The sequence below is a fragment of the Dermacentor variabilis genome, chromosome 5, assembly GCF_050947875.1.
Source record: "Dermacentor variabilis isolate Ectoservices chromosome 5, ASM5094787v1, whole genome shotgun sequence".
Taxonomy (NCBI): Eukaryota; Metazoa; Arthropoda; class Arachnida; order Ixodida; family Ixodidae; genus Dermacentor; species Dermacentor variabilis.
In genome coordinates this window covers 56,085,051-56,112,376 of record NC_134572.1, presented here as the reverse complement: position 1 = coordinate 56,112,376, position 27,326 = coordinate 56,085,051, and the positions used below count along the sequence as shown (strand labels likewise).

At 46.1% G+C, this 27,326-nt stretch overlaps 3 protein-coding genes across 5 annotated transcripts in view; 2 read left to right on the top strand and 1 right to left on the bottom strand.

Moving 5' to 3' along the window:
• Positions 1-27,326, bottom strand: part of LOC142582629 (1,5-anhydro-D-fructose reductase-like) — a 37,474-nt gene that overhangs the window by 1,458 nt on the left and 8,690 nt on the right. For 2 of the 3 annotated variants that reach the window (XM_075692536.1, XM_075692537.1), the window contains exons 4-9: positions 21,756-21,872; positions 21,573-21,650; positions 17,238-17,354; positions 15,880-15,986; positions 898-979; positions 678-761 (exon numbers count right to left, since the gene is read on the bottom strand). In XM_075692536.1, the coding sequence (XP_075548651.1) occupies positions 678-761; positions 898-979; positions 15,880-15,986; positions 17,238-17,354; positions 21,573-21,650; positions 21,756-21,872 (585 nt within the window). The remainder of the gene's footprint in view (positions 1-677; positions 762-897; positions 980-15,879; positions 15,987-17,237; positions 17,355-21,572; positions 21,651-21,755; positions 21,873-27,326) is intronic. The other variant, XM_075692538.1, reaches the window with a different exon arrangement.
• LOC142582628 (uncharacterized) lies at positions 7,182-10,573 on the top strand. Its single transcript, XM_075692535.1, has one exon. The coding sequence runs from the start codon at positions 7,265-7,267 to the stop codon at positions 8,438-8,440; it is 1,176 nt and encodes a 391-aa protein (XP_075548650.1). The 5' UTR covers positions 7,182-7,264; the 3' UTR covers positions 8,441-10,573.
• Positions 10,573-12,180, top strand: LOC142582627 (uncharacterized). Its single transcript, XM_075692534.1, has one exon. The coding sequence runs from the start codon at positions 10,838-10,840 to the stop codon at positions 12,062-12,064; it is 1,227 nt and encodes a 408-aa protein (XP_075548649.1). The 5' UTR covers positions 10,573-10,837; the 3' UTR covers positions 12,065-12,180.

The window sequence follows — 27,326 nt, the reverse complement described above, 5'->3', positions numbered from 1 at the left end:
GGGGTGTATCGTACCTGTACAGCTCTGAGTTCCGTTTATGACAGTGCCGTGTATATGATATGCGCCACCGAATGTAATAACGTCACTAATGCTGTTATCATGCACGCAAAAAAATGTGAATAAACTCAAATAAATGTCTCAGTATGAGGTTGAATTACCTGATATTCCGTGATCGAAAATGTCATTCTATCGACCAGTAATTACTACGTTGTGTGACGTTACGGCGATTTGCTCAGCTGGTGGCGTCGCAGACTTCTTTTTTTTTCGAAGGTAATTTTCTAGAACACAAAATCTTTAGCCCTGGTAAACATGTTAGTTAATCTATTTCAAAATTTGCCAATTCGGTGCGTTCTAAATTATTCATTAAGCCCATTATAGAGATCATATACCTTTATCACGTAAGAGAAACGTACCTCCCATCTCAGGTACATCGGGTACCATATATATATATATATAAAGAAAAACGATTTTTTTTTGGGGGGGAGGGAATCTTTGGAGAAAGTTTTTGATCGGGAGCTTCTGATTAAATGTTTTCCTCTCGCACAGACAAAGTGACTGTGATCCCTTTATTTAAACTAGTGTCAGCATTCCTCTAATACACGCTAATCAGCGAAATACGAAATATCGGAACGTTTCAATGGCAGGCTGCAATGTGTGCGACATGATGGCATACTAACCTTGAAGTTCTCCGCGATTCTTCCCTTGTTTGAACTTTTTGGGATGGTGATGAGACCGCGTTCGATTGGATAGCGGATAAGCACCTGGGAAAGCATGAAGAGAGCCCGTTCTTGCACGTAGTTGCACATTTAAGCGTCACAGCGGCGTCAAAATCCAAGGGAAAGGGTGCGGTTTATGATTTTTGAGAGGCCCAATCAATGCCATGCTGTCTCCACAAACCTGAGCCGCCGTGACGCCATGCTTTTTAGCGATCGCCTTCACCGTCTCGTCTTCCATCAAAGTCTTCTCCCCCTTGGGTGCCCTGTAAGAACGCATCTTGTTAATTCATCGCCAATGAATGCAGAAAACGTAAATGAATAATCCCGGAACTAAAGTGAAGGTCAATAGCGTAGCGAATGAGCAAGGACTCATACTATGGAATAATTATGGGAATGAAAAAAAAAAAGACACATGGGTTATGCTGCTTCTTAATCTGCTTTGAATCCTAGAGCAGAGCATGTTCTACTCAATGGTTCAGCGCGCTTTAAAGAATAAGAAGAGTTCACGGCAGGCAACTGCGTTATTGAGCAGCGCTGAAGTATGTTTATGCCAGACAGTTACCGATGACCCGGTTTCTGGAAGTAATAATATGGAACCAGGATTGTAAGTTCTAAGAAGCATGATCACTATAACGTAAAGATATTTCAAACTTTTCTATTTCATTTCTGCAATCAGGCCTCCATAATTGGTTCCAAATTTTTCGGGCCACACCCAATGCGTTTGTGCGTCACGCGAATTCGGGAAAACCGCGAAAACGTTTCATCTAATGTGGCGTGCACACACTTATTATGCGTTATTTGAGAAAAAAAAAAAAACATGTTTCCGATTCTACGCCTTTTCTCCGCCGTCAGCCCACCGCTATTGGTCAGAAGTTCACGGGTTGCGCCCATTTCGCCTTTCTGTAAGGCGACGGTACAAAACTGCTAAAAGGCACACGTCAAATTGACGTCTACGCTTTAAAGAAGCATTAATATGCCGAACAAAACTGAAAAAAGAAAAAGCTGGACAAGGTGCCTGCCCGCCGATCGCTATGACACTGGCTACTCGGAGATGCCGGGAATAGAGGGTTTACTTGCGTATAATAAAAAAAAAATTGCGTGTCAGAATGACGTCATCGTTCTGCCAATTTTTATTTGCTGAGAATCCGTTTTAAAGCCATTCTTATCCTTCCGTTGCACGCCGCCACGACTTTCTACCAGCCAGCGAAAGCTAAGCAATGAGAAACGGGCGAATTGCCGACGCCGGCACTAGCCTCCTCATACAGCTATCTACTTCAAATCAGGACGCGTCCAAAGCATCGAGGAGTGTGGACGCACTCGCATCACGCTCCGCAATTTCCATGTTTTTCGTGTGGTCCAGTTCTTCGAACCTACGAAAAGTGCACCTCATTGTTTCCGGGAAGTCAAGCGGCAGCCAGGGAGGCCAGAATTTTGGCCCTTGGACCATTTTTCACGGAAATACGACCAAGGGATTGCTACCTCCACAAGTGAGCCAGTGTAGGCCTACCGACGAGTAGCGAGCGGCGGCAGCCGCGACGCCGGCTGCGACTCCGCCACCGCCGCGACGCCGACGCAGATGGCGTCTCAAACTCCTGCGCGTGGTGCGAAAAGAGGTTCAGCGGGAAGAGCCTCGACCAGCCATGATTCCAACACCGAAGAGCACATGGATTGCACGGACATCCGACCGCACCAGGCGATGACCACCGACGCAGGGATAAGCCCATCACCGTCCACCATCAACAGCGGTGAGAATACAACCGACAAACGCATTCAAGACGCCCAAGAAGGATGGACCACAGTTGTGTCCGCCAGGGAAAGAAAAATGCAACGGAGAGAACGTGCGCAGGAGCACCGGAAGAACGAATCTCCAAAGAACGCAAACAAGCCAAGATTTCGCCCGAGACGCAACGGGAAGAAACTACCACCCTTACCAAAGGACGATTTCAAGGTCATTGTGAGACCGCATCAAGGACTCCCGCTTCGAGCAATTACAACTCCCGTGATGGCCCGTGCTATTATAGAGGCTTGCAATGAAAAGATTCAAGGTGAGCAGTTTCTGCTACGTATTAAGCCTGGATCGAACATTGTAATTGTTTCAACCCCAGAAAAGGAAGTCGCGAACACATTGCGCTAGATTACATCACTCAAGATAAATGGAAAACCCCATGCGGTGAAAGCGTATGTAGCTCTGGGGGACGGAGCAGTTCGGCGGGTAATCCACGGACTCACCCCACATACGCCCTCAGACGTCCTTAAATCGAAAATCAGAGTGCGCACGCTAAATGTGTTTGTCGCTGACGCACGAGTGCTGGGGGACACTAAGAGTGCCGTCATTGTATTCTTCGGAAACCTAGTATCAAGATATGTGTACTACGAGGGAGGCGAAATGGCCTGCTATCCGTATCGAAATACCGTGCAAGTCTGCAAAACATGTCAAAGGGTGGGTCACAGAACTGATGTGTGCCTACAACCGGAACTGTGTGTGTGTATAGGATTTGCGGAACAGAAGATCCTGCAGACGGACACGAATGTAACCCGGAGTGCCCCTCGTGCGGTGAAGCCCACCTAACGGGGGACCGAAGCTGCAGAAAGCGTCTAAAACAGGTTCGCCGACCAGAACCGTCGTCAGGACGCCAAGAACGGAAGCCATCAAAGGAACGCAGCCTCGAGCGTAAAAAAAGTTGGTTCGAGTCGGAGGAAGAACAGCACGGATACACCACGGAAGGATTTATTCCCTTCGACCAGGAAAATTTCCCGGATGTACACAGTCAAGCAACCGGGCGGGGACCAGAGAAGTCCAAGATGAAGAACGCAACACCTCAACACCCTCAGTCCAGGGAAACCATTGGCCAACCACAAATGGCGGCACCAAAGGTAAGCTGGGCGCAAGTTGCAGCTCCCACTGCACAACATCATACGAATCACAAATCGGTAGCGGATCAGAAACTTATAGAAGAAAATAGATCACTAAAAGCCAGTCTGGCAGAATTGAAGAAAGCGGTGACTGCCTTTAAGCAAATAATACACGACCTCGCAAACAAAACAAAAGAAGCGTCTACAACACATGTTAGTAAACCCACACCAACACCAGAAGAGCCTATAGGCAAGCAGCTGGAAACAATCACACATCAAGTACAGATAATGTTCGCAGAATTGCGTGCTCTTAGACGACGGATAGCGATAGTACCATTCATGGCTGACATGACACACAGAAACACTGAAAACCTTGAGGTATGGCAGTGGAATTGCCGTACGTTACGTAACAAACATGCGGCCCTTGCACAATATATACAGTCAGCGCCAGACCTACCCGACATTATATGCCTACAAGAAATTGGGCAAATTACACAAAAACTAAAAGGATACGAGACGTATTCCAATCCTGATTATCCTAGGGTCGCCAGCTTTGCGAGAAAAGACCTGGCCCTCAGCGTCACGTATATGCCACAGCACGACACACAGCATCAAATACTAACGGTGTGCCCACGCAAAAGAAATAAAGCCAAGACTGTAATCGTAAGTATATACAGTCCTCCTCGAGAGCGAGCACCATGCTTCGATACCCTACTAATTTATGCAATATCAGACATGGAGCGAAAAGACAAGCTGCTAGTGGTTGGTGACTTCAATGCACGACACTCCGCCTGGGGTTACAACAAAGACTCAGTGAAGGGAAAATCACTAGTTGAGACGACAGATCGATACGGGTTAGAACTCATTACAATACCTGGGTGTTACACACGTTTAGGCAATAGTGTAGCGGCGGATACAACCCCAGATCTAGCTTTCTCGAGCCATCCAAGGGAGACGCGGTGGACAAATTTGGAGGAAAATTTGGGCAGTGACCATAACATTGTCTCGATAGGTATCAATTCCCCCAAAATCCGTCGCTCCATAGGGAGGGCTTGCATTACAGACTGGACTGTATATCGAGATAAACAAGAGCAGCTCATTTTCACAGAAGATATTGAAACCTGGGTGGAGCAAATACGCGAAACACACGAAAGAGCAACGAGGGAGATTGCTACAACATCGGATATAACAGCGGTAGACAGCCGCCTCATACATTTATGGGAAGCACGCAGAAGCCTGACGAGACGATGGAAAAGACAAAGATTAAATAGAAAGCTCAAAATACGTATAGCTGAACTAACACAGGAGGCTAATGCTCATGCACGAACACTAGAAAACAATAATTGGCACCAATTCTGTGAATCTCTACAAGGAACCTTACACACAAAAAATACATGGGCCATTTTGAGAAGCATGATAGATCCTGCAAGTACAAAAACAGCGACGAACCGAGATCTGCGATTACTTGAATGCGAATTTCGAGACGCTGACACCCATCTCCTAGACACACTAGAAGACATGTATATAGGAGCAAATTCCACGCAAAACCATGCTACTCCCACATATTTAAGAGGGAACAATGAAGAGCTAGATGCCTATATATCGGTGGCAGAGGTTTTCGCGGCAGCGCAAACTTTCAAGAAAAATACGGCGCCTGGACCGGGCAAAATAACAAACGCCATGATTCGCAATCTTAGCCTCAATGCTTTAACAGGGCTAACAGATCTTTTTAACAAACATGTATGGACTGAAGGAGGTCAAATCCCACAGGCATGGAAGCATGCAGAGATAATTCTAATACCGAAGCCAGGGAAACCGAGGGACATAAGAAACCTCCGACCCAAATCCCTTACCTCATGTCTGGGTAAGCTTTTTGAAAAGGTTATACAGATGAGACTCACTAGGTACATAGAAAACAGCAACCTTTTCCCGGAAACTATGTTCGGCTTTAGACAGCATAAGTAGGTACAGGACGTGTTTCTACTACTGAAAGAACTATTAAACACAGAGAGAGGAAATGCAGACAGATTCCCCCCCCCCCCCCCCCATAGTGGCATTAGATATCAAAAAAGCTTTCGATACCATCTCGCACGAAAGCATTTTAACGGAACTATCGAACATGCACTGCGGACAGCGCACTTATGAATACATAAAATCCTTTCTAGACAACCGCACAGCCACGATAGGGCTAGGATCCACGCGCTCAGATGTTCTACAGACCCCCAAAAGAGGAACGCCGCAAGGTTCAATTCTTTCACCGCTACTCTTCAATATAGGGATGAAAGGACTAGCGGTGAAACTACAACGGATCCCAAACTTAGGACATGCGATTTACGCGGACGACGTAACTCTCTGGACCGCAAAGGGATCTCTAGGGGAACTTCAGGAAACCCTCCAGTAGGCAATCAGCATTGAGGATCATGTAACAAAAGCTGGCATGAATTGCGCCCCGGAGAAGTCCGAACTAATCCGAGTAAGAGCGCCTTATACACGAAAGGACGATAGACTTCCGATAAAGCTTGCTCTGGGAGGTCAAACAATACAGGAGGTATCTAAAGCTCGGATACTCGGACTACGGATACAGAAAATGGAGCAGTAGGGCACACGATCGCAAATCTCCGGAAAACGGTTAGCAGCGTGTCTAGGATGATAAACAGAGTAGCAAGAAACAGAAAAGGCTTCAAGGAGGAAGAGACGATAAGGCTCGTACAGGCATTTATCATAAGCCGTGTAACCTTGGGCCTTCCTTTCCAAAAAGTATCAAACTCAGAGGAAACTAAAATAAACGCCCTTATACGCATAGCTTATAAGGCGGCGCTTGGTCTACCGATTTGCACTAGCACGACCCTTTTTAATGCAATGAGTATTAGCAACACATTTGAAGAACTCGTGGCTGAAACACTGATTGCACAACGAGAAAGGCTCAATTCCACGGAGCAAGGTCGAACACTTCTCCGTCGATTAGGGTATCCACTCAGAGCGGCACATTGTAACGACCAAACAGAACTCCTCCCACCGAACATACGAGCTCAGATCTCTGTCCCCAATCCCTAAAAACATGAGCGAGAAATACCACAGACAACGGCGTCTTGCACGGGCCAGGACACTCGAACGCAGGTTCGGTAGAAATCCGGAGGTTTATTACACGGACGCGTGCAAACAGGATAGTAAAACTTTCACTGTGGTGTCCACAAACGCACAAACTACTATTTCCGCAACAGTCACAACAGGGTCGGTGGCCACAGCAGAGGCTCTGCGGTGGCTCTAGCTATGCGTGACGCTGAAAATAGAGCACGTTCTGCGTTAATACTAACCGACTCGCAGTCGGCATGTCGCCTTTTAATGGCAGGCACCCTGCCCATACTCACCATCAAAAATTGGAGGACGCTTAAGCTTCGCCTTCAAGAGTGGAACGCGACAGCGTTCCCGTCGACCCGCCAAGGGGTGTAAGACAATGGGCTACGGCGCAGCCACTACGCGCCCCGCATCGGACGCGGTGAGCGTCGAGCAATGCAGCGTTCGGCGCGACACCGAAATGTGCGCCTGAGCAAGCGACGCACGCCTGAGCCTTAGAAACAGCTAGTTTCTAAGACAACACCGCGTTCACTAGAGGCGCTTTTGTACCGCTTTGAAGCATCGAACTCGTGGCTCAGAGAGACGCGTCTTGGCTACCGAAGTGGAAGGACGTGCGTTTCATGGGCTCCCAAGGAGCGGTGGTTGCGGCTAACAGCGGCCGCGGTGACAGGATCGACGGAATGGATACCGAGGGATACGAAGTGGTTTTGCCTACTCTGCCATCAGGTCGTAGTGTTTTGAATACTTTATTTTTGCACGCGGATGTCCGGTCGAGGCCTTACCGAGTCGAACATTTCCGGGACACGTTGGCGCGTCTTGGTTTGCTCCCTGAAGTGGTAGCGTTGGGGGCATACCAGATGAGCCACGTATGGGCTGTGACTTTCAAGAGCATGGAAGGGATGAAGAAAGCTTTGGAATGCGGCGAAATGAAGGTGAAGGGCCAACGTTGTTTGGTTATTGATCCGGCAAACCAGGACGTGCGTTTGAAGCTTCACTGGCTTCTTTTCAATGTGGCCGACGAAGATGTGCGTGTAGCGCTTGCTCCGTTCGGAAAGGTGACCGAGGTCTCGAAGGAAAAGTGGAGAGTGCAAGGGATCCAAGACAAGGGGTCGACGACACGCCTGGTGCGCCTCAAGCTCCATAACGGCATTAAGGTTGATGACCTTCCACACCAGCTTCGCGTAGCCGGTGACATGGCCCTCCTAGTCGCGCCTGGAAGAGCGCCATTGTGCCTGCGGTGTCACAGTAAGGGCCATATCAGACGAGAATGCCGAGTTCCTCGCTGCACGCACTGCCGTCGTTTTGGACACGAAGAATCTCAGTGCGTGAAGACGTACGCAAGTGTTGCGGGGCCGGTTGGAGGAGAAGACACTGCGGAACTCTTCATGGACGAGGCTGACGCTGAAGAAGCCGCAAGCGAAGCAACGCCGAAGCTCGAGGAACTTGATGCGGCAACGTTAATCCCGCCCGACATGCCCCACGACGCAAGTGTTAACAAGGAAAGCCGAAAGCTGAGCGACGCAGCTTGCGACGCCACCGGCGTCGTGAAAGTGCAGGATGCCTCAAAGCCGTCGAAGTCACCTGAGGAGCCAGCAGTCATGGAAGTAAGCGAGGGAACAAGCGGAGCCTCAGTCTCCAAGCGCGGCCACGACGCTACGCTGGACGAGCATGAGGCCCTGGCTGCAAGGATCTCGGAAGGACCGCCGCCAAAGGCTGCGATCATTCGGCGGTCAACGCTGAGGCCGCGTCCGAACATGCCTCCGGACCGGAGGGCGGCGGAGACGCCGCCGACGTAGCCGCGAGAGCGTATGCTTCGCGGCGTCTCATCTAGGCCACCTAGTGATCAAGCCAAACTCAAGGGACGATGGAACGCTATGACAGGGACATCAACTGTGCCTTCCTAAGGCTGCCATGGCAGCTGCGGAAGGCTTGTGCAAAAGGCGAAGGCAGCTTTGGCCCAAGACGCATGAGGTGGGTACCATGCGGTTCGTTTGTTCTTCAAAAAACATAACAATGGCTCAAAACACTGCACTTCGTTTTGCTACTCCAAATGTCCGCGGTCTTTGCGCCAAAAAGCGGCAATACCAGCTTAGCCGGCTTTTCTTAGAAACAGATGTTGATATAGCAGCGGTGCAGGAGACAAAGATAGAAAGTGGGGAACAAACGGATCGCATGGTGCTGCAGTTTCGCAATAGATACAATGTTTGTGTATCACATGCTGTTGGGACTTCCGCGGGGTGCGCTATCTTCATTAGAAACAACCTGGGAATTAGAGAAGAAGGGGTCTTTTCTTGTGAAAGTGGAAGACTGGTTTTTGTGGATTTTTCCTTTTTGGGTGTAGGTTGGCGCGTGATATGTGTCTACGCCCCAAACACTGAAAGTGAGCGTGTGCCTTTCTTTGAGACAGTAAATCAGCATTTACAGTGTGACAGGAAAGTCGTATTGCTAGGAGATTTTAATTGTGTATGTTACGCGGCCGATCGAGTGAAAAACCTTCCAGTGCATGACAAAAGTGCTTTACTTTTAAACACACTAGTGCAAGAATCTAATCTTGATGACGTCGGTAATTTCCTGTGTTCTACCGGCACGCCTGCATTCACACATTTTCAAGGGCAAAGTCACGCAAGGCTAGATAGAGGGTATGTCGCACTGGAGCTTGTTCCGATGTGTGGCAGCTATAGTGTGAAACACGTCTCATTCAGCGATCACAGCCTTGTAACTTTTAGTGTAGGTACCAAAGAAAGAAAATCGAAGTTTAACTGGAAGTTGTGGAAGTTCAACGATGGGCTGTTAATGAACGAATCCTTTTGTGAAAGCGTGAAGCAAAAGTTAGATAATTTGATCGAAGCCGAAGATGGCAACGTGCTAGAATTATGGGAGAACTTTAAACAAGGAGTCAAGATGAGTGCTATAGAAGAAGCCACTAAAGAGAAATTTATTAAAAGGAAAAAAGAAAATGAAATGCAACGTGAGCTTGATTTTTTGTACACCGTGGAAAGCGAGAGACCTGGGAGCCGAACAAAAGAAATAAGACAACTGAAAAGCCAGCTTGAGCTTATCGAAGAAGAGAAGTTCAAAGGAGCAGTTATAAGGGCACGAGCTGAAAGGGTTTGGCTAGGTGGTGGTGGTAGACACCTTCTAAACGAGCCTTATCTGACGAAAAGGCATACGCGAGGCGAAATGAAATCAGAATGATTCAATACGAGAACGAGATCACGAGCCAACCTCAAAAAATTGAAGAGGCATTTCTTGATCATTATAGCAAATTATTCGGGACTGTTAAAGACGTCACAGAAGAATTCAAGACGGACTTTTTGTCAAACATGCCGCAATTAGAGGAAGACATTCAAAAGCGTCTGGAGTGGCCTCTGAGCATCACCGAAGTGGAAGGAGCCATAGATGATTTAGTTGTAGGCAAGTCTCCGGGACCCGATGGACTCGGAGCGGCCTTTTATAAAGCCTTCAAAAGAGATGTCAGTGAGATCCTGTTACGGTTGTTTAAGGAGGCCTATGAGCAAAAACAGGTTCCTCCTTCTTTTCGGACATCGCACGTAGTTCTGATACCGAAATCCGAGGACCCAGAAAAATTGTTAGCTGTCGATGCTTACCGGCCGATATCACTAATGAATGTAGACTATAAGATATTTACAAGAGTGCTCGGAAAGCGATTACAGGGAGTGGTGACCAGAATAGTAGGGTCGCATCAAACATGCGGCATTAAAGGAAGGTCTATCAACACAAACATTCATATTGCCAGAAGTATTTTAGAATACTGTAACGACCTAGGTGAACACTGTGCCATGTTACAGTTAGATATGCAAAAGGCTTTCGACCGTGTGGCCCATAAAATTCTTTTCAGTATTCTAGAACACATAAAGGTAGGGGATTTGATCTTAGATGGGGTAAAGATGTGCTATCAAGACTGTACCGCCAGCATCATTATAAACAAGGAGGTTACCAAAACCTTTAGCGTCCGGTCATCTGTGCGCCAGGGGTGTGGTTTGTCGCCTCTTTTATTCGCGATTTACCTAGAGCCGCTTTGTAGGAAAATCAAGAATGACAATAGAATATCGGGTTTCAGAGTGCAGTCCGCGGAAGTGAAAGTGCTGGCATACGCGGATGACATCGCGTTGTTTTGTCGGGATAAAGAAAGCATCGAAATCGCGGTCGCAGAGGCTTTATCATACTGCAGAATGACAGGCAGCGCTATAAACTTTGATAAATCCCTAGGGGTATGGATCGGCAACTGGGAAGACCATCCGAGTACGTTTGCAAATATCCGCTGGTCAGTCACGCCGGCAAAGTACCTAGGGGTGCCGCTTGAGCACTACCGTGACGCCGTTGATTACTGGAATGCCGAAACTGAAAGGGTTCGTGAAGGTACACTTAAATGGGGAGGCCGCAATTTCTCTATGTTTGCTCGTGCGACAGTGTGCAACCTGTTTGCCGTCGCTAAAATTTCTTACGTGCTCCAAGTGTTGTGCATGTCAAGGGCTAACATACAACGTTTACACAGAGTACTCGCAGTGTTTGTATGGGGTTCAAGCTGGGAGCGCACGAGTCGCACTAATCTCTTTCGTTCGGTTAAAAATGGAGGATTAGGTCTGGCACATTTGTTCATTAAGCAGATTGTGTCGAGGTTTGTTTTCTTACGGGACCAAAATGACCCATTTTTATTAACTATGTTTCAAACAAGGCTGAGCGAAGCTATACCTGAGTTTATTGTATCGTCACATCGGTGCAGTCAAGGCAGAGCGCGTGGTTTCTTAAAAGAGGTAGTCTTGGCTTTTCAGCTGTTAAAGGTTCGGTTTTCCATGGAATACTTAAGTAGGGTACCACGAAAGCGCTTATATAAGGACCTGGTAGACACAATGTTGCCGGTGCCATTGTATCGCTCGATGTTCTGCGTTGGACCTGAAAAGGACGTACTAAAAAGAGTAAAACGAATGCCAGTACGCCCGTCGGTAAAGTCCTTCTTTTTCCAGCTTCACACCAATACTTTACCTGTGAAACCATGGCTAGATGAAAAAGGCCTTTCCGTGCCTTGGAGCGTCAACTGTTTACTATGCCAAAAACCCGAAACAGTAGAACACATTTTTCTTGACTGCTGGGATGCTGTGTTCCATTGGGACATCTTACAGAGAACACTAAAGAAGGACTTGCCGATTACTCCATATGGGATTCGTTTCTTGCCTACTCTAAATGAAGACAATGTACCCTATGACATGTTCATGCTGGTGTCCTTACATAGTTTATGGAAAACTAGAATGGCTGTGAGACATGCTGAAGTAAATGCCCGGCCTGTTAGAGAATACTTCATTGAAAGCATTTGTCATATTAAGGAAATGTATAATTTGCAAAAAGAAAAACCAACATGGCTCAGTGTGATGACTGAGCTAGCGAATTTCAAGCGTTTTTAGCCCTGTGACTGCCAACCAGTGGCAGAGTTTTTGTCGTGACCGTTGTGTATTGATAAAATGTCTTGTTTTGTAGCCTTGTTGCCACGTCAGTAAAAAAGAAAAAAAAAGAACTCGTGGCTCAGTGGTAACGTCTCCGTCTCACACTCCGGAGACCCTGGTTCGATTCCCACCCAGCCCATCTTGGAAGTTGCTTTTTATTTATGAAGTGCCTGCCGTGATTTATCGCTCACGGCCAACGCCGCGGACGCCGACGCCGACGACACCGGCTTTTCTGCGACACGAGCTCCTTAACGCTATCGCGTTAAAATCCTAGGAAGAAATCTCACGGAACACCACGCTATTACGTGGTGTCCGGCGCACGCCGCAGTGAGGGGTAACGAGAGGGCGGACCGCCTCGCTCGAGAATATAGCATCCGAGCGACGGAACGCACTCTCGTCTTGGAGGCACAGAGACGAGGAAGGCAACGGTATAGCTTTCCAGACACATCCTTGGACTCAGCGCAAATACGGGACTGGCGCCGACTACAAACCCGTACATACCCACACCTACTCCTACTACACCACATACACCCCACCCGGTATCCCAACACTTGCCCTTGGTGCGAAGGGCGACCATCTCTTGACCATATCACATGGTCGTGCCAGAGTCGGCCACAAGAAATCCAATCACCCCATATGGGGCAAAACTCCAACAGTATAGGCAGTGGGAGGTGTGGCTAGCCAGCACGGTGCGGGAGGATCAATTGGCCCTTCTCGACGAAGCCCGGCGTGCCGCGATCGCCAGTGGGGCCCTGGACTGAGGGACCCACCCACTGGACCTGAATGTGATTTTTTTATTATTTTATTATTTTTTAAAATAAAAGTTTTATACTACTACTACTACTACTTCCACTCAGCTATAGCCCGGTCCCATCAAAATCTTCTGCACTTCTGTATACTCCTCGCTTCTTGTCAATCAGTTAGACAAAAAATTCCTAGGACAACTGCACACTTATGAGTTGTGAATGCAAAAGAAAAAATTGGAGGACGCTTAAGCTTCGCCTTCAAGAGTGGAACGCGACAGCGTTCCCGTCGACGCGCCAAGGGGTGTAAGACAATGGGCTACGGCGCAGCGACTACGCGCCCCGCATCGGACGCGGTGAGCGTCGAGCAACGTAGCGTTCGGCGCGACAACGAAATGTGCGCCTGAGCAAGCGGCGCACGCCTGAGCCTTAGAAACAGCTCGTTTCTAAGGCAACACCGCGTTCACTAGAGGCGCTTTTGTACCGCTTTGAAGCATCGAGCTCGTGGCTCAGTGGTAACGTCTCCGTCTCACACTCCGGAGACCCTGGTTTGATTCCCAGCCAATCCATCTTGCAAGTTGTTTTTTATTCATGAAGTGCCTGCTGGGATTTATCGCTCACGGCCAACGCCGACGACGCCGACACCGACGACACCGGCTTTTCTGCGACACGAACTCCTTAACGCTGTCGCGTTAATAATGTCCAATGAAATGGCGCTGAGCGGTCCATCGAGTTATAAACTCGTCGCGTTCAAGCGAGCGCGTTGAAACGCTCGGCGCGTTTCGGTTTGACCTTACAGAGGCGTAGCTGAAACACAAACGAGAGCTTGCGTGGTCAAGGAAGCCTGTGCTATCACAGGCTTCCGAGAGCAAGAGTGAGGGTGACAAGGCGTCGCGACAATACCCTCTCCCTTCACGTAACCCCTGGCGTGCAAGCGCGGCAGCAGGTGTACCCTTTCGGCCGCTCTGCTCTATCAAGACGCGCTTGCGACATGGCGTCCCAGCCAATAGGAAATTAAGTGCCATTTCCCTCCGACAGATGACAGACACCAGCTTTTTCGCTCAATGGGCCATTTGACGCTTTCGCATCATAACTGTGAATGAAGTCAATGCTATTCGCTTTGAAAGCTGGCCTATAAACGAGGAAAACGCTTCATTGGCCTGTGAAAACAACGGTATACACGTCACCGCCCGAGGCATGCGTAGGTGGTTACGTAAATGTGACGGCAGGAGTTTGGAATAAAAACATATTTGAATAGCTGTAACGTTATCGGGCCCCGGGTGAAAAGTAATTCTTACATTAAACGCGTCAGCACCTCTTGCGAAGACATGATTAACTGCAATTCCCCATCGAGACGTTGGTAAATTTCCTTTAGTGATACACTGACCTATGCCCGCACCATTCATTACGCATAAATCAGCGGAACTGTTTAAGTGCGTGCCACTATAGAAACAACTCTAAGCTAATGTGATAGCTGCTTTTCGTGACTTTCCTCTTCACACCTCAGCTGAGTGGGATATACCGCGCTACTCCCACTCCGCGGGATACCGACACAAAACAGTGATAATGAAACAAAGAAGCTAGGCTCCCCCTGCCCTTAAGCAATAACATTATCAGGAACGGCTCACCCGCGTCTAGCTGTCATTGCACTGCCTCCAGGATGTGTTGGGATGAGGATCGGCTTGCCAAGTGACCACATTTGATTACAGTCCCCGAGATCAGCTCGCGTTAATATTATCCTTCCAGATCCGGCCAAGTTTACTCGGCGAGACAGCACCCAGCATTATTAAAAACAACGGAAAAATAGGCAAGGACAGCTTCCCTTTAAATGTCAGAGTGAACACATGTGGATAATATTATAATTATTATTACCAGAAGGAAGGCGGGTTGTTTAAATTGTGCAATGGATGCAACAGATAACCTGCAGCCCACTAAGGCAACTGAATGTGTGACAAGGCAAGGGAGACGCAGCTGCGGCTGATGAAATATTAGCGGTGCGACGTTATTGGAACATTTTCGGACATGGGGCTGGGCTTGGCCAGCACCAGACGGGAGCATCCTGCAGTAAGACGACAAGGACATTAATGATGATAATGTATAAACGAATTATATTAAAAAGTAACGTCCAAATAGGCAGTGCTGAACGTGATGATTAATAATTGTGCTGGATGCGTTATTGCAAAATGTAATCACGACATGTTATAAAAATATTTTCGAAAATATTTGATTCTCAAGTTTTAAGTGCCAAAAGCACATCCCGACTATGAGGCACGCCGTAGTGAACACCGCGGATTATTTCTGACCTGTCATTCTTTAACTTGCGCTTAAGTCTAAGCACACGAGAGTTTTGGCATTCCGGCACCATCCGAATGCCGCCGACACGATAGGTACTGAACCCTCTCAGGAGCACCATGCCATAGCCGCTGGGCTATCCAGGCAGATCAAAATACATTACCTTTTTGTAGTTCTGCCGTTTGAACTAATGGAGGATAGAGAGAGAGAGAGAGATCTTCTTGACTTCGCGAGAGATTGTTGGCAAAAGGCGTCCTTGGTAAAGCGGCAAATAGAAATAAATCGTAAATCTCACGCGATAATATTCCAGGACTCATTTGAATCTGGAAACGTCGCTCACGCTTCCGTTTTTCCAAGTGAAACCCAATTTCATACGAACTAGAATGCACGACGGGAACGCGCGTAAAGTTCGCTTATTTGCAGATTTTCTGTTAAGCGAAAAAAATGGGGCACTTTTCAAACTCTGTATACTCTAGAATCAAATAAGCACTGTAGACTATGTCCAAGAGTGGAACTGATGCTGCATATGAAAAAAGAGGACCTATAAATTGAATATATGCGACTATGAATAGGCGGCGCGATTTCAGTGACGCTGGAAAACCCCGTGACGTTTCATGATGGTTGTACACGTCATGGATGCTCAAAAGGCAGTCACGGATACGACAACTGTGGTGCCTACAACTGGAGAAAGATGAACAACACACTCAAACAAAGAGAAAGAAACATTACATAAGCACATACCAAGGCCGGCCAGGTGAACCCAGCGGGCTGTACGCAGTAGTTTTCATTTGAAAGTCTGCACACAGGGCAATGAGCTTCTTCTGCGGCAGGTAAGGATGACACTCGACCTGCGCCGTGAGAAAACACGTGAAAGCTGGTCAGTAGCATTGCGATGACGGCGACTTAGCTGGTGTTTGTTCTATGGCGCATTAAGCTCGATGTGACAGTGACAGCGTCTCCAATTCGCCAAACATTTGTGTTCCTGCACTCTGCCCCAATCGAGATGCGGGTGCCGCGGCCAGAAATCGAACCCCCGACCTCATGCCCAGCGCCAGAACGTTATAGCCATTGAGACATCACGGTGCGGTTTCCCTCGCCTTTTATACAGCTGTACCGATCAATGCACAGTTACGTTAAGCCAGAACGTCATATGCCCGTCACGTCATGCACTACTGCAGCGGGGCTTACGAAATGGCGGACAGGTCACTTGAAGTAATTTCAATTCACTGACCCTAAGATCTTGAACACCGGACTGTCACGGAAGGCAGCAACCTCACCGAACGGATTTTGGACGTGTCGCTACCGGCAACGCTTTACATGATGACAAAAATTCGCAGAAAATATGCTACTGAAGGTGGCCGGATTTGACCTGACAGACTAGCTAACGCAATAACATAACGTGAAACATAGAGGGACGGCCACTATTTTGTTCGTGAACAAGCCCTGGACAATGCACGTTATTAGTACGGCTCCACTAAATTATGCCTGTAGATTAGCACACAAACGTGGTGGCCTGGCTGCTTTTTTACAACGAAGCTGCTAAGGGGATTTGCGCAGCCATTTTCATGTTTTCATGCGGCGACGAAGGCCGGCGTGCGACGGCCTGGTCGATATCAATCAGCAACGTAACGTCCGTCAAAGTCCCAATTTTTTTTATAAGCGTTATTATAATTTCTTATGAAAGAGATGCAACCTTCCGTAGGTCTTACGCAAATGAATACCTTTGTATGCGTTTTCTTCTTTTCTCTTTTTTTCTTTTTTCGTCAGTACTCAAATTTTGGTCTCTAACGGCGTGTCTTACCGACTCCAGTTATAGAGGTCTTCCTGGAATTATGTACATCTGCGCTGGTATGAGAGCAGTCGTTATCGCAGTCTGTCTGGCAAGAGCGACCGTATGACAGGGCCGTCGGTGAGATCGTGCCCGCGGCGGCGGTGATGAAAAAGCACTAGCCCAAAACCTATAGAGTGTTTCTGAAGGGCGTGAAATCTTCAGTATACAGTTTCGACGTCTTTGCCGTATCAGTACCTCAGATTGGCATACGCCAATGAATTCTTTTTTTGTTCGCTCTTGTGCTATCACATTTTAACCATAAACTTGCCTGGCTAATCACTGGCTTTATCTTGCACGACTTGACGAGCCGAGTTATTTGTTCCGAGTTGAAGTTGGACACGCCGATGGAGCGCACCAAGCCGTTCTTCTTGCATTCTTCCATGCCCTGGAGACAAAACGACGGGTTTTGGTTTATGTATGATCTGACTCTGCAAGCTTAAGACTTTTTTTAAACATTCACAAACAAAACGTGCTCTGTTCGCAGCCTATTATGCAAAATATCGAAGCCGTCTATGTGTGTACCTACATGCACACACATACACTGCTTCGATTTCGGTATTGGCGGCCTTATACAGGGCTGTCAATATGCCGCAGTTTATTGGTGCAGCAAATTGAAGGCTTTTATTGCAGTGGGAGAAACCATATGAAAGAGGCTAATAGATTGATCAATTTCATACTGTGCTTTAGCAAACCAGCGATGCCCAGGGAACTTTGGTGAAAAACGGCCTTCAGCGCCGTAAGTGACAAAGCGCCGCAACCTTTAGTCGCCCATGCGAACGCGGAGCCGCAGGGAGCACGTTGTTTCTACGTTTTACGAAACTGTAACCTAGGGGAGGTTGGCCTATCTTTTTCTTTTTTCGTTTGTCTGAGTGCGAATATTGTAAACAGGGAAGAGGCTACGATCATTCAGGACGAACTTGTGAAAAACGCCTTAGCAGGTTGGTTTTTTTTTTTTCATTTTTTTTCCAGAGAACTGCATAAGTGCCATGCACCAGCAGCTGCAAGCGTATATAGCGGTTATCTTCTTCTGGTACAGTGCCAGAAAAATCGACTCACTGTAAAAGCTCCTTGATGCAAAATAACTCGAAAGGGGCGTGGATTGAATACAGTAAATATTTTTCTAGGTTTAGGAAACGACAGCTGACAAGGGCGGTTCAGGGTTTCAGTGTCACACATTTAACGAGTGAAACTAAGCTATAAACGCCCTCTGACTTCGAATAAGCGATCACTTGTTCCATTCCTACATATTGCAGAGGCAAATAGTGACAGTTGCTTCGTAAGCAGAGTGACGTTGATTTCATTGCAGCCACTCATGGTGTCCAGGGCGAAGGAATTGAAAGCTCGTTCCCGTTCGCGACACGGAGACTTGCCGCACGCTATTGGCAATTCGCGGACCGCCGGCAGACGGCGATCTTGCTGGCGAACGGCGAGATCTGCCTACCACACAGAGGATGTTCCCTCTATGATCTCCCTGCGATATCTCCCTGTGGCAAAGCGACATGGCCATTCAGCGATAGAGGAGTGGTCGCGCGTATACGCTCTGACGTCACTGGCAGCCTCACGGCCTCACCCGCACCGCCACTGATTGCTCGCCACCGATATCGCCGCTACATATGCCTTTTTTTCCGGTTGACTTCAAATCTGTAGCTGTCGGCCGCTTCGGAATGAACCGCCGATGCTCCCAAGCAGCAATGTTATGTTACCCTTGTTGGCGCTTCATCCTCTGCTCGCTATAATTTCGCACGAAGAAGAAAACATCCTGATATTTACGACGCCGGCAGCTGCGGTGCGAGCATGGCCGAGCCCATTCACAGTGCGCCGTAGGCAGCCATGCACTGCAGCTGACTATGACTTTTAGCGATGCTCTCGTTGGTGCTAAACGTTTCACTGTGGACGTCGCTTTTAACAACAAGAACATTACCCGTCACTTTACTCTAGCGCACATCATTTTGCCTGGAATAGAAGCTGCATAACCGACGTTGGTGTCGCCAGTCGTGGCGACGCATGGGTGCAGTGCAGATGCACCATTTCTGCAGTAAACGCAAAGTGTTCACCGTTTATGCTTGCTGTGAGATTGCATGATCAGCATTGTCATTTACTTCCTTTTCGTGTTGCCACCAGGCACCGTGAGAGACATCACGCACCGCTGAAAACCCAGTGGGCATTTATACGCCGCTGCTGGCACTAATATTACTCATCCCACGCTCCCACGAAAAAATGCCGGCTGTAAATATGCGTGTGCTAAGGAGACGAATAAACATTTGGATCTATAGAAACATTCGCATTCTCACTGTCAATAAAATAATATGCACACGGAGATTTTCCCAGAGAAGCTTTAGAAATAGTTGAAACAGCGAGCGATCGCGCCTGCCTGAGTCTAACGTTGCTGTCGTTCATGCTCGTAGTTATCAGGAAAAATAGTGAAGTGATAGGGCTATGTTATGGTTTTCAAGTGGCAATTAACCACGCAGGAATAACGACGACCTCCAAGTTTTTTTTTTCACTGCTCTTGCACGTCCCCCGCGGTGCCACCGCTGGACTTTTTCTTCTGTTTGTATGACTTAGCAATGCACGTGATGTCCGCAAGGGGACGTTGTGTGTCAGCTCGAAACTACAGCACTGGTTCTCCATTACACCTTATTTCTTCCTACACTAAAATGTGCAAATAATGATTGGATATCGGTGACAACAAAAATGGTTCAGAGTGATGATGATGATGACGACGACGACGACGACGACGACGATGATGATGAAGATGATGATGATGATGATGATGATGATGATGACGATGACGACTACGACGACGTTTGTTGGCGTCCTGTTTACTACGGGGCGGAGACAAATTGTCCCATAGCCTGCTTGATTTAATCAGGTTTTACTATCGCTATCTAGCCTTTTGTCTATCTGATAACAATTTTAGCTGTTGTATTTAAACCCTCTATCAATATACCGGCCCATTACCTACATTTGAATAACTCCAGTACTATTAATAATTTCCCTGCTTTTGTTCCACCAATAATATCATCGTCCCTTACTTATCTCAACTGCTGACCAGTTCATCCTTCCATGTTCTTTGAATGACAACGCTCACGCAAGGGGGACACTCTCTACAGGCCTCACTGTGTCGATATCTTGGCATTCCATTACGATGTGCGGAGTCCTTCCAGGGCTTTCTTTGCAGCCCATACGTTCCTCCTCCTGTGGTACATATTTGCTGCGACATGTGTTTCTCCTCAGGCAGCAAACTCGGGCCTCAAATAGCACGGCACTAACTTATCGGTTATCGTACAAATTTTCCCTGCTGATTTCTTTCTTGCCGTTTTTCTAAAGAGCCATGGTATTTAGTGTTTCCGTCCTTTTTTCCAACTTACCGTCCCTGCTTTTCTCAATTTCTTTCTCTTTTTTATGGCTCCTGCTTGTATATTTACACTTTCAATTACCTTGTACGCTTTTGAGGTGTAGATATTTGCGTACTTTAGCCAGCCATTTCTTTTCCTCCATGTTCTTTAGTCTTTCTTCAAATCTAATCTTGCTCAGCGCTTCTCTTGATTCAAAAGAAGCCCAGCCCATGTCACCTTGGACTGCCACATTTGTGGTTTTACCGTGGGCCCCCCAAAAGCATTCGGCCTACCACCCTCTGGTTAATTTCCAACTCTGGCAAAATTTCTGATTTACAGCACAGAATTGCATTTGCGAACATCAGCGCTGGCACCTTTACAGTTTTTCAATTTCCTCGCGCCACCTCGTATTTTTTGTAGTCCCAAACTAGTACTCTACGTTTCGCTATTGCTATATTCCACCTCCCTTTCATATTTAGGTTATCTTGGTGTGGACGCTTGAGAAGTATTTGCTTCATTTATGCATACGCCCGGGTTAAGTAGACTTGGTCGACCAAACAGGCTCTGCGCTCTTATTCCTGGCTCGTGCGCCCAGGGGCGCAGTCGGGAACCCTCTCGTCCTATACTTATATCTTTCTGCAGCACTATGGTTACTCTTTCCGGGGTTCATAGCGCGTGCGGCATACATGCTTTATTGTGCGTTCAATTACATTACCTAATTTTTTTCCGATGCTAGTCATCTTGAGGATTTCAATAAACCTTCTAACTGTACCAGCTCCGGAAAATGTGCGATAAGTGTTGCTGCATGCATTTGGCTTCCACAAAATTACTGATAGGATTACGGTTTCCCCAATGCGAGCACACTGATGGAGAGCAAACAGCGGATGAGGACACAAAAGTGATTTGTCTCCCAGTTCAGCGTAAGATCAAATGAACAAGAAATGTCGGTTCTACGATACAAGGAGACATAGTTATATTTCTTTCAAAGCTGATTTGAGTGGTTTAGGTATGCTAGCGCCAAGGTTCGTATGGCATGGCTACGCACTCATCACTGCCCACTGACTTGCCATCACTTCTAACTGCATAGTAACTTCAGAATCAGATGCGCATTGTATTATATTAGTTAGGAAACCAGTTATTTTTCGGTTTAACCACTTTCAGAACCTCTTTTCGTAAGGCGGAAGAGGAAGTTTGTGATTGAAACCGGTTGGTCGAACCACTGCATGTATTATGTCAAAGCTCAGGTGAAAAGAAAACAAGCGTACCTCCCAGGTCTCCAGGTAATCAATGTCGGCCAGCTGGATGTCGCCGTTTTCGTCTTTTGGGAACAGGTCGCCACCCTCCTGAACATTGTGAGGCGATAACAACAGAACGTGACAGGTGCAAAATTAAAATACGGCAAAATATTTTTGTAAAACCTTTCTTGCCTTGTATTTGCCTTCGCTTACCTTGTACGCGTAAGGCCAGTGAATCAAGTAGAGGTCGATATAATCAACTCCTAGCGCCCGCAAACTCATGTTGCAGCACTCCAGAACTTTATGTTTACTATGAAACGAGTTCCAGCACTGAAAAAAAATTAATAATATAAACACTTCACATTACACCTTCTCGATGTTATCATGACTGACAAGTAAGGCCTAATTAATAGAGGTAACAATAAAATTCAAACAGCGCTAGACGACAGGACCAGAAAGAGGAGGAGACAAACACGGCGCTGAACTTACGACTGATTTATTTGAAGTAAAAAGTCAACTTATACGTACAAAACTGGGCACGCATGCGCCCCGCCATATATCGATGATCAGATACAAACTCCGGAAAGCCAACATATGCACGCGATGTATCTGCCTTGCAATCTACCCTTTATGCAGCTGTGCCATTTCTTTCGCTGACAAGATTAAAGATGTTTTGCTAACGCAACTACTGGATTTTCTGATGATATGGAATGGCTTCAGTGACTTCTCTGGTAGTCTTATCACTATGTTGGCTGTCGGTGTTGGCTGTCATGCTGCTGAAAGAAACACCTGATGACTAACGCCAGGCGTGACCCGTTGCCTACAGCATTCTACGTCTGAGCACGAGATCGCGGGTTTGACTTCCGGCCGCGGCGGCCGCATTTCGACGACGGCAAAAATGAAAAAACAAAAACAAAAAGAAAACAAGAAACGCTTGCGTGCCGTGCTTTGGACGAAGATTAAAGAAGCCAGGTGGTCGCCGCCCTTCACAACCCAGTGTGCAGTTCAGTGACGTTATACCATACAATATAATTTAATACCAGACACAGCCAAAGCGATCCGCAACCTACGACCGCATGGACAAACGCACGTTGATATATAGACGTTCCTTCTCGACTCCCCGATGTGAACATCCTTCCAGTTGTGTAGTGATTGCGTTACATTAAAACCCGTTAGAGATACCATTGCTGTATCAGCACAAATGAGGCAGTCTGCTATACATTGCGCCGACGATGACAAACTTGGCGACCCCCTAGAGGACGACAAAGAATGCGGTCAAGGCACACGGCCATCAGACGAACGTCAGGACATATTGTACGTTGTCATATCATGCTGTCTTCGGCACACCACCGCCAATGTATCCGCATTTCGTCAAGCATTCCTTGGTGACCTCATATAAGGGTACCATACTTAATACACATAAATTATTTATCCGGTAGTGCGGCACCGTAATACAAAATAAGATTGTAGTGAACCTTTAACACCACGCAGACACCTACAACCTCATAGCAGGGTGAAAATTTCCATGCGTCACTCGGCAATTGTTCCTGCTATTGTGTTGGCGATTACGTCGTAAAGGCTGGGAGGTAGGGCAAGTCTTCAGAGGCTTTATTATGACCACTATATCAGTTGTTCAGGTCACTAGCGAGATCAACATTTGAGTAAAATCAATTTCGAAACAAAAACTGAAGATGACATTAAGAGTGGTCAGAGGAGCTCACGGTTCGGAGAAGAGTTGCGTTTTTCTGCTACGGTTAGCTAACGCTTTTGCTCATTTATGGATCACCGTTTCGATTTCAACATCTTCCTCATCGGGAAATGCTACACCACGTACGCACTTCCATCAATCACTACTGTTGACCGGTTGCGGAGCGTAATCGTATCATTGGTCTATTTGCGAGAAGCAGCCGTCGTCATAGTGTGGCGTCGAGGGGCGACTAATGCAATGCGTTTTCTTTTCTCTGAAAGCATCCATCAACGCCATGGAAGCAGATGCGGCAGCTGTTGGAGCACTGATGAGCACCCCGATCTGCGTGGGTTGCGCCGACACAGACTGGCTGCACTCAGCATACACATAATGAGCGTTGAAGGGAGGGAATCCCGTATTTAGTTGTGCAGTTTGCTTATGCCCGACGTCTCTCAACACGAAACATGCCAAACCCAACGTATACGTCCGACGTACTTCCATATGAACTTTTTTTTATTTTATTTGTATCTATACAACGTACAGATGACAGGGGCACAGACAAAAAGCCATAAAATCGGCTTGACTAGGTCTGTGTCCCGTATTGGTTTCTTTGGCACCACGTAGCAATGCGTGCTTAAATACAATATGAACAGATGTATTGGACAAACAATATAAATATAAACAATATGTGGATAAATGGGACTATTTATGCAAAGTAATTTCGCACTGTGGCGCAAAATTGACATGAATGCAGAAATTGCAATTTTCATACAAGTCATATAGTCTTACAGAAATGTGTCATAATTTGTCATAATTGTCATACAGGAACAGAAAAACAACAAAATGCAGACAAAATGAATCACTTTTCATTTACGGGTAACAATCACAGAAATACAAAACTAAGTAAGTCACTGTGCAATTACAGCTTAGAATGCGCATACATCAGAACGAAACACAAATAAAAGCACTAAGCATTCACGTGAATGGCAATATAAGTCGAAAGTTCGGGTACCTAATTGAAATGATAATAAGTATGGTGATTAATGAAGAGAGTTAAGTAGAGATGGTAGTTCATGGCGCAGTATCTCATTCCCGTAGTTAGTTCTTGAGTGCGGAATATGCCAAGTTTCTCTGTGACGTGTACTGAAACTGCTTGTATTTAACGTTAGCCTTGACAAGTGCTCGAGAAAATTATAGCTACCTTTTCTTTCTATTAAAAAGCGTTTTAGCAAAATTGTTTTGTAGACTGATTTTATCGGCGCTACATCTAATTGACAAAAAAGAGGATCCGTACGTGCATCGAATGAAGAGTTTGAAATTGCACGGATGGCTTTCTTTTGCAATGAATATAGAATGTTGATGTTATTGCTAGTCATGTTGCCCCATACGAGGTGACAATAGTTAACATGAGATAAAAAGATAATTATAAAGTAGGAGCTTCACGCTTAATGGTAAAAGAAAGCGTAATCTTATTAGTATTCCAACAACTCGTGCAAGTTTGTTAGCAATAACGTTAACATGGTCCTTCCACAGCATATTCTCTTGGAATATGACACCTAAGCTTTTAACCGATGGTACTATGTCTATAAAAGAAGTACCTATTCTTAGAGGTCCGTCAATACTATGCCTTTTGTTTTTTGGTTGAAAAAGCATGCCTTTTGTTTTGGTAGTATTAATAGTTCATGAGTTGAATAAGCTCCTCTTGTTTATTTGGGCTAGTGTGCCATTAGCAACACACAGCAATTCTTTCACGTCCTTAGAATTTATGAATAAACTAGTGTCGTCGGCATAGATAACAAATTGTGCGCCGGTATTGATATTAGTTACGTCATTTATGTACAGGTTAAACAACAGTGGTCCTAGTATGCTTCCTTGGGGAACTCCAGCGAATATAGGCAAATTTTTTGAACAGTTGTTAACTACGACAACGGTCTGATACCTGTACTGCAAATAACTTCTAATTAAGTTCAGGAAAGTTTTCCTAAAGCCATAAATGTCAAGCCTTGTTAGTAGAGTATTGTGATTAAGGGTGCCAATAGCCTTTGAAAAATCGATAAAGACACCGAGAGTAAATAAATTGTCTTCAAAGCCTCGCAAAATCCTCTTTTTGCATCAGTAAAGCTATTTCTGTTGAACGACCCTTTCTAAACCATACTGGTAATCTGTAATTACATTGCGCTTCTTACAAAAAGTGGTTACTCTTGTATTAATCAATTTCTCGAAACATTTAGAAAAGATAGGCAGGATCGATACTGGCCTATAATTTGAGAGCGCGTTTCTGTTGCCAGATTTGAAAAGTGCTGTTACCTTCGCTATTTGCATGCGCCGAGGAAATATGCCATTGTACACGTGCTATGCCATTGCCATTGCCATTGCCATGAAATATGCCATTGTACACGTAAACATAGAAGATTGTACACGTGCTCTAAGACAGGACAGATTAGATCTAGAACATGCTTAGCTGGGCGAATGTGCAAATCATCGATATCGCAGCTTTTGCTATTTCGAAGGCTGAGAAACGTGCTGTAGATTTCATGTGTTAGTAGGGCTTAGGAATGCACTTTTGAGGACTTTTGATTTGATGTATTCTGTGCAACGAGGATCGTAGAAACTATTCACCAGCGATACAAAGTGATTGTTAAAAGCGTCAGCCAATGCCGTGCCTGATGTCGGCTGATTATTTATTTCTAACTCTGCTGCATTCTCTGGCTGATTGTTTACACGAAGTAAACTGTTTAGTTTTTGCCAGGTTATATTGGTTCGCATTATCGTTTCTTCATTACATTTCTCGAAATATTGCGCTTTTGCTGCCTTTAGAGTACCATTAACTTTATTCCGGAATTTTTTTAACTCTGCTAAATCTGTTGCATCCCTTGCGCCTAGGAATTGCTTGAAAAGAGCATCTTTTTGTTTGATCAATTTCAACGTACTGTCAGTAATCCAAGGTTTCCTTGGTTTTTTTTTGTTTTGCGTTTAAATGACTTTCTGTAAGTGCTCTGAAAAAAATGATAAAAACAACTGGTACGCTTTGTCACAATCTTTCTCGTTATACACGTATTGCCAGTTTATGCGCAATATCTCGTTGCGAAATTTCTCAAAAGTGAATGGGTTAATATCCTGAAATGTCAAGTGTTGATCTTAAGAAAGGCGCGAGGACAACACAGGTGAATTCACAAGTAGAAAGATAGGCAAGTGGTCACTGACGTGAGCAGTGATGACGCCTGATTCAATGTATTGTGTGTCAAAATTCGTAATGAAAACATCAAGTAAACTTTGGCAGTCACCTTGAATACGAGTAGGAGCAGTAATTGTATTAATGCAAGCATTTGATTCAAGTACCCGCAATGTGTCTCTGCGAAATGGGCTATCTATAAGATGTTAATATTAATATCGCCACCCAAAACTAAACTGTAATCGTTATCGTTAACCCAGGACAACAGGTTGTCGATGCATTTAAGAAAATTAACCACATTCCCTCCCGGTGGGCGATATACCACAGAAAAAATGCTGCGACCATGAAGAAAAGTCAAGATTTCAAAGTCAGCAGTAATTTGAGTAAAGTCTTTCAACAATTCGCAATGCAAGTTAGTCCTGGTAAGCAACAGAACACCACCACCTTCTTCATTGCACCGATTCAGATAATGAGAGACATAGTCTGATATTTGCAGTACTTCGTTGCGATATCATGTTTCGCACAGCATGACAATGTCAAATAAAAAACCAAAAGAAGACAGCAATGCGTTGAGATCATCGTCCTTATTACGTGCAGATTGCGTGTTTAAATGTAAAAAGGACGTGTACTTATTTCTCTTAGAAAATATTTTACCAACGTCGGTTAGTGTGAACAGTCTTTCAGCCATGTTTAACTGCTGCAGCAAGGACGACGTCCGATGCACACTTGCAAGCGCCTACTCCATTTTATCAAGGTCTTGAACTGCAGATATGTGTAGTGCCAGTGACGTGTCAGTTTTCCGCGCGAAAATTTTGCCATCATGAGTCCACGCGTACTTGCACTGTTTGTCTTTCTTTCGCGCAACAACTTGCCCAAGAAGCTTCTTTAGTGTTGGGCACAGGTGCTCATTCACGAAAATAGAAGC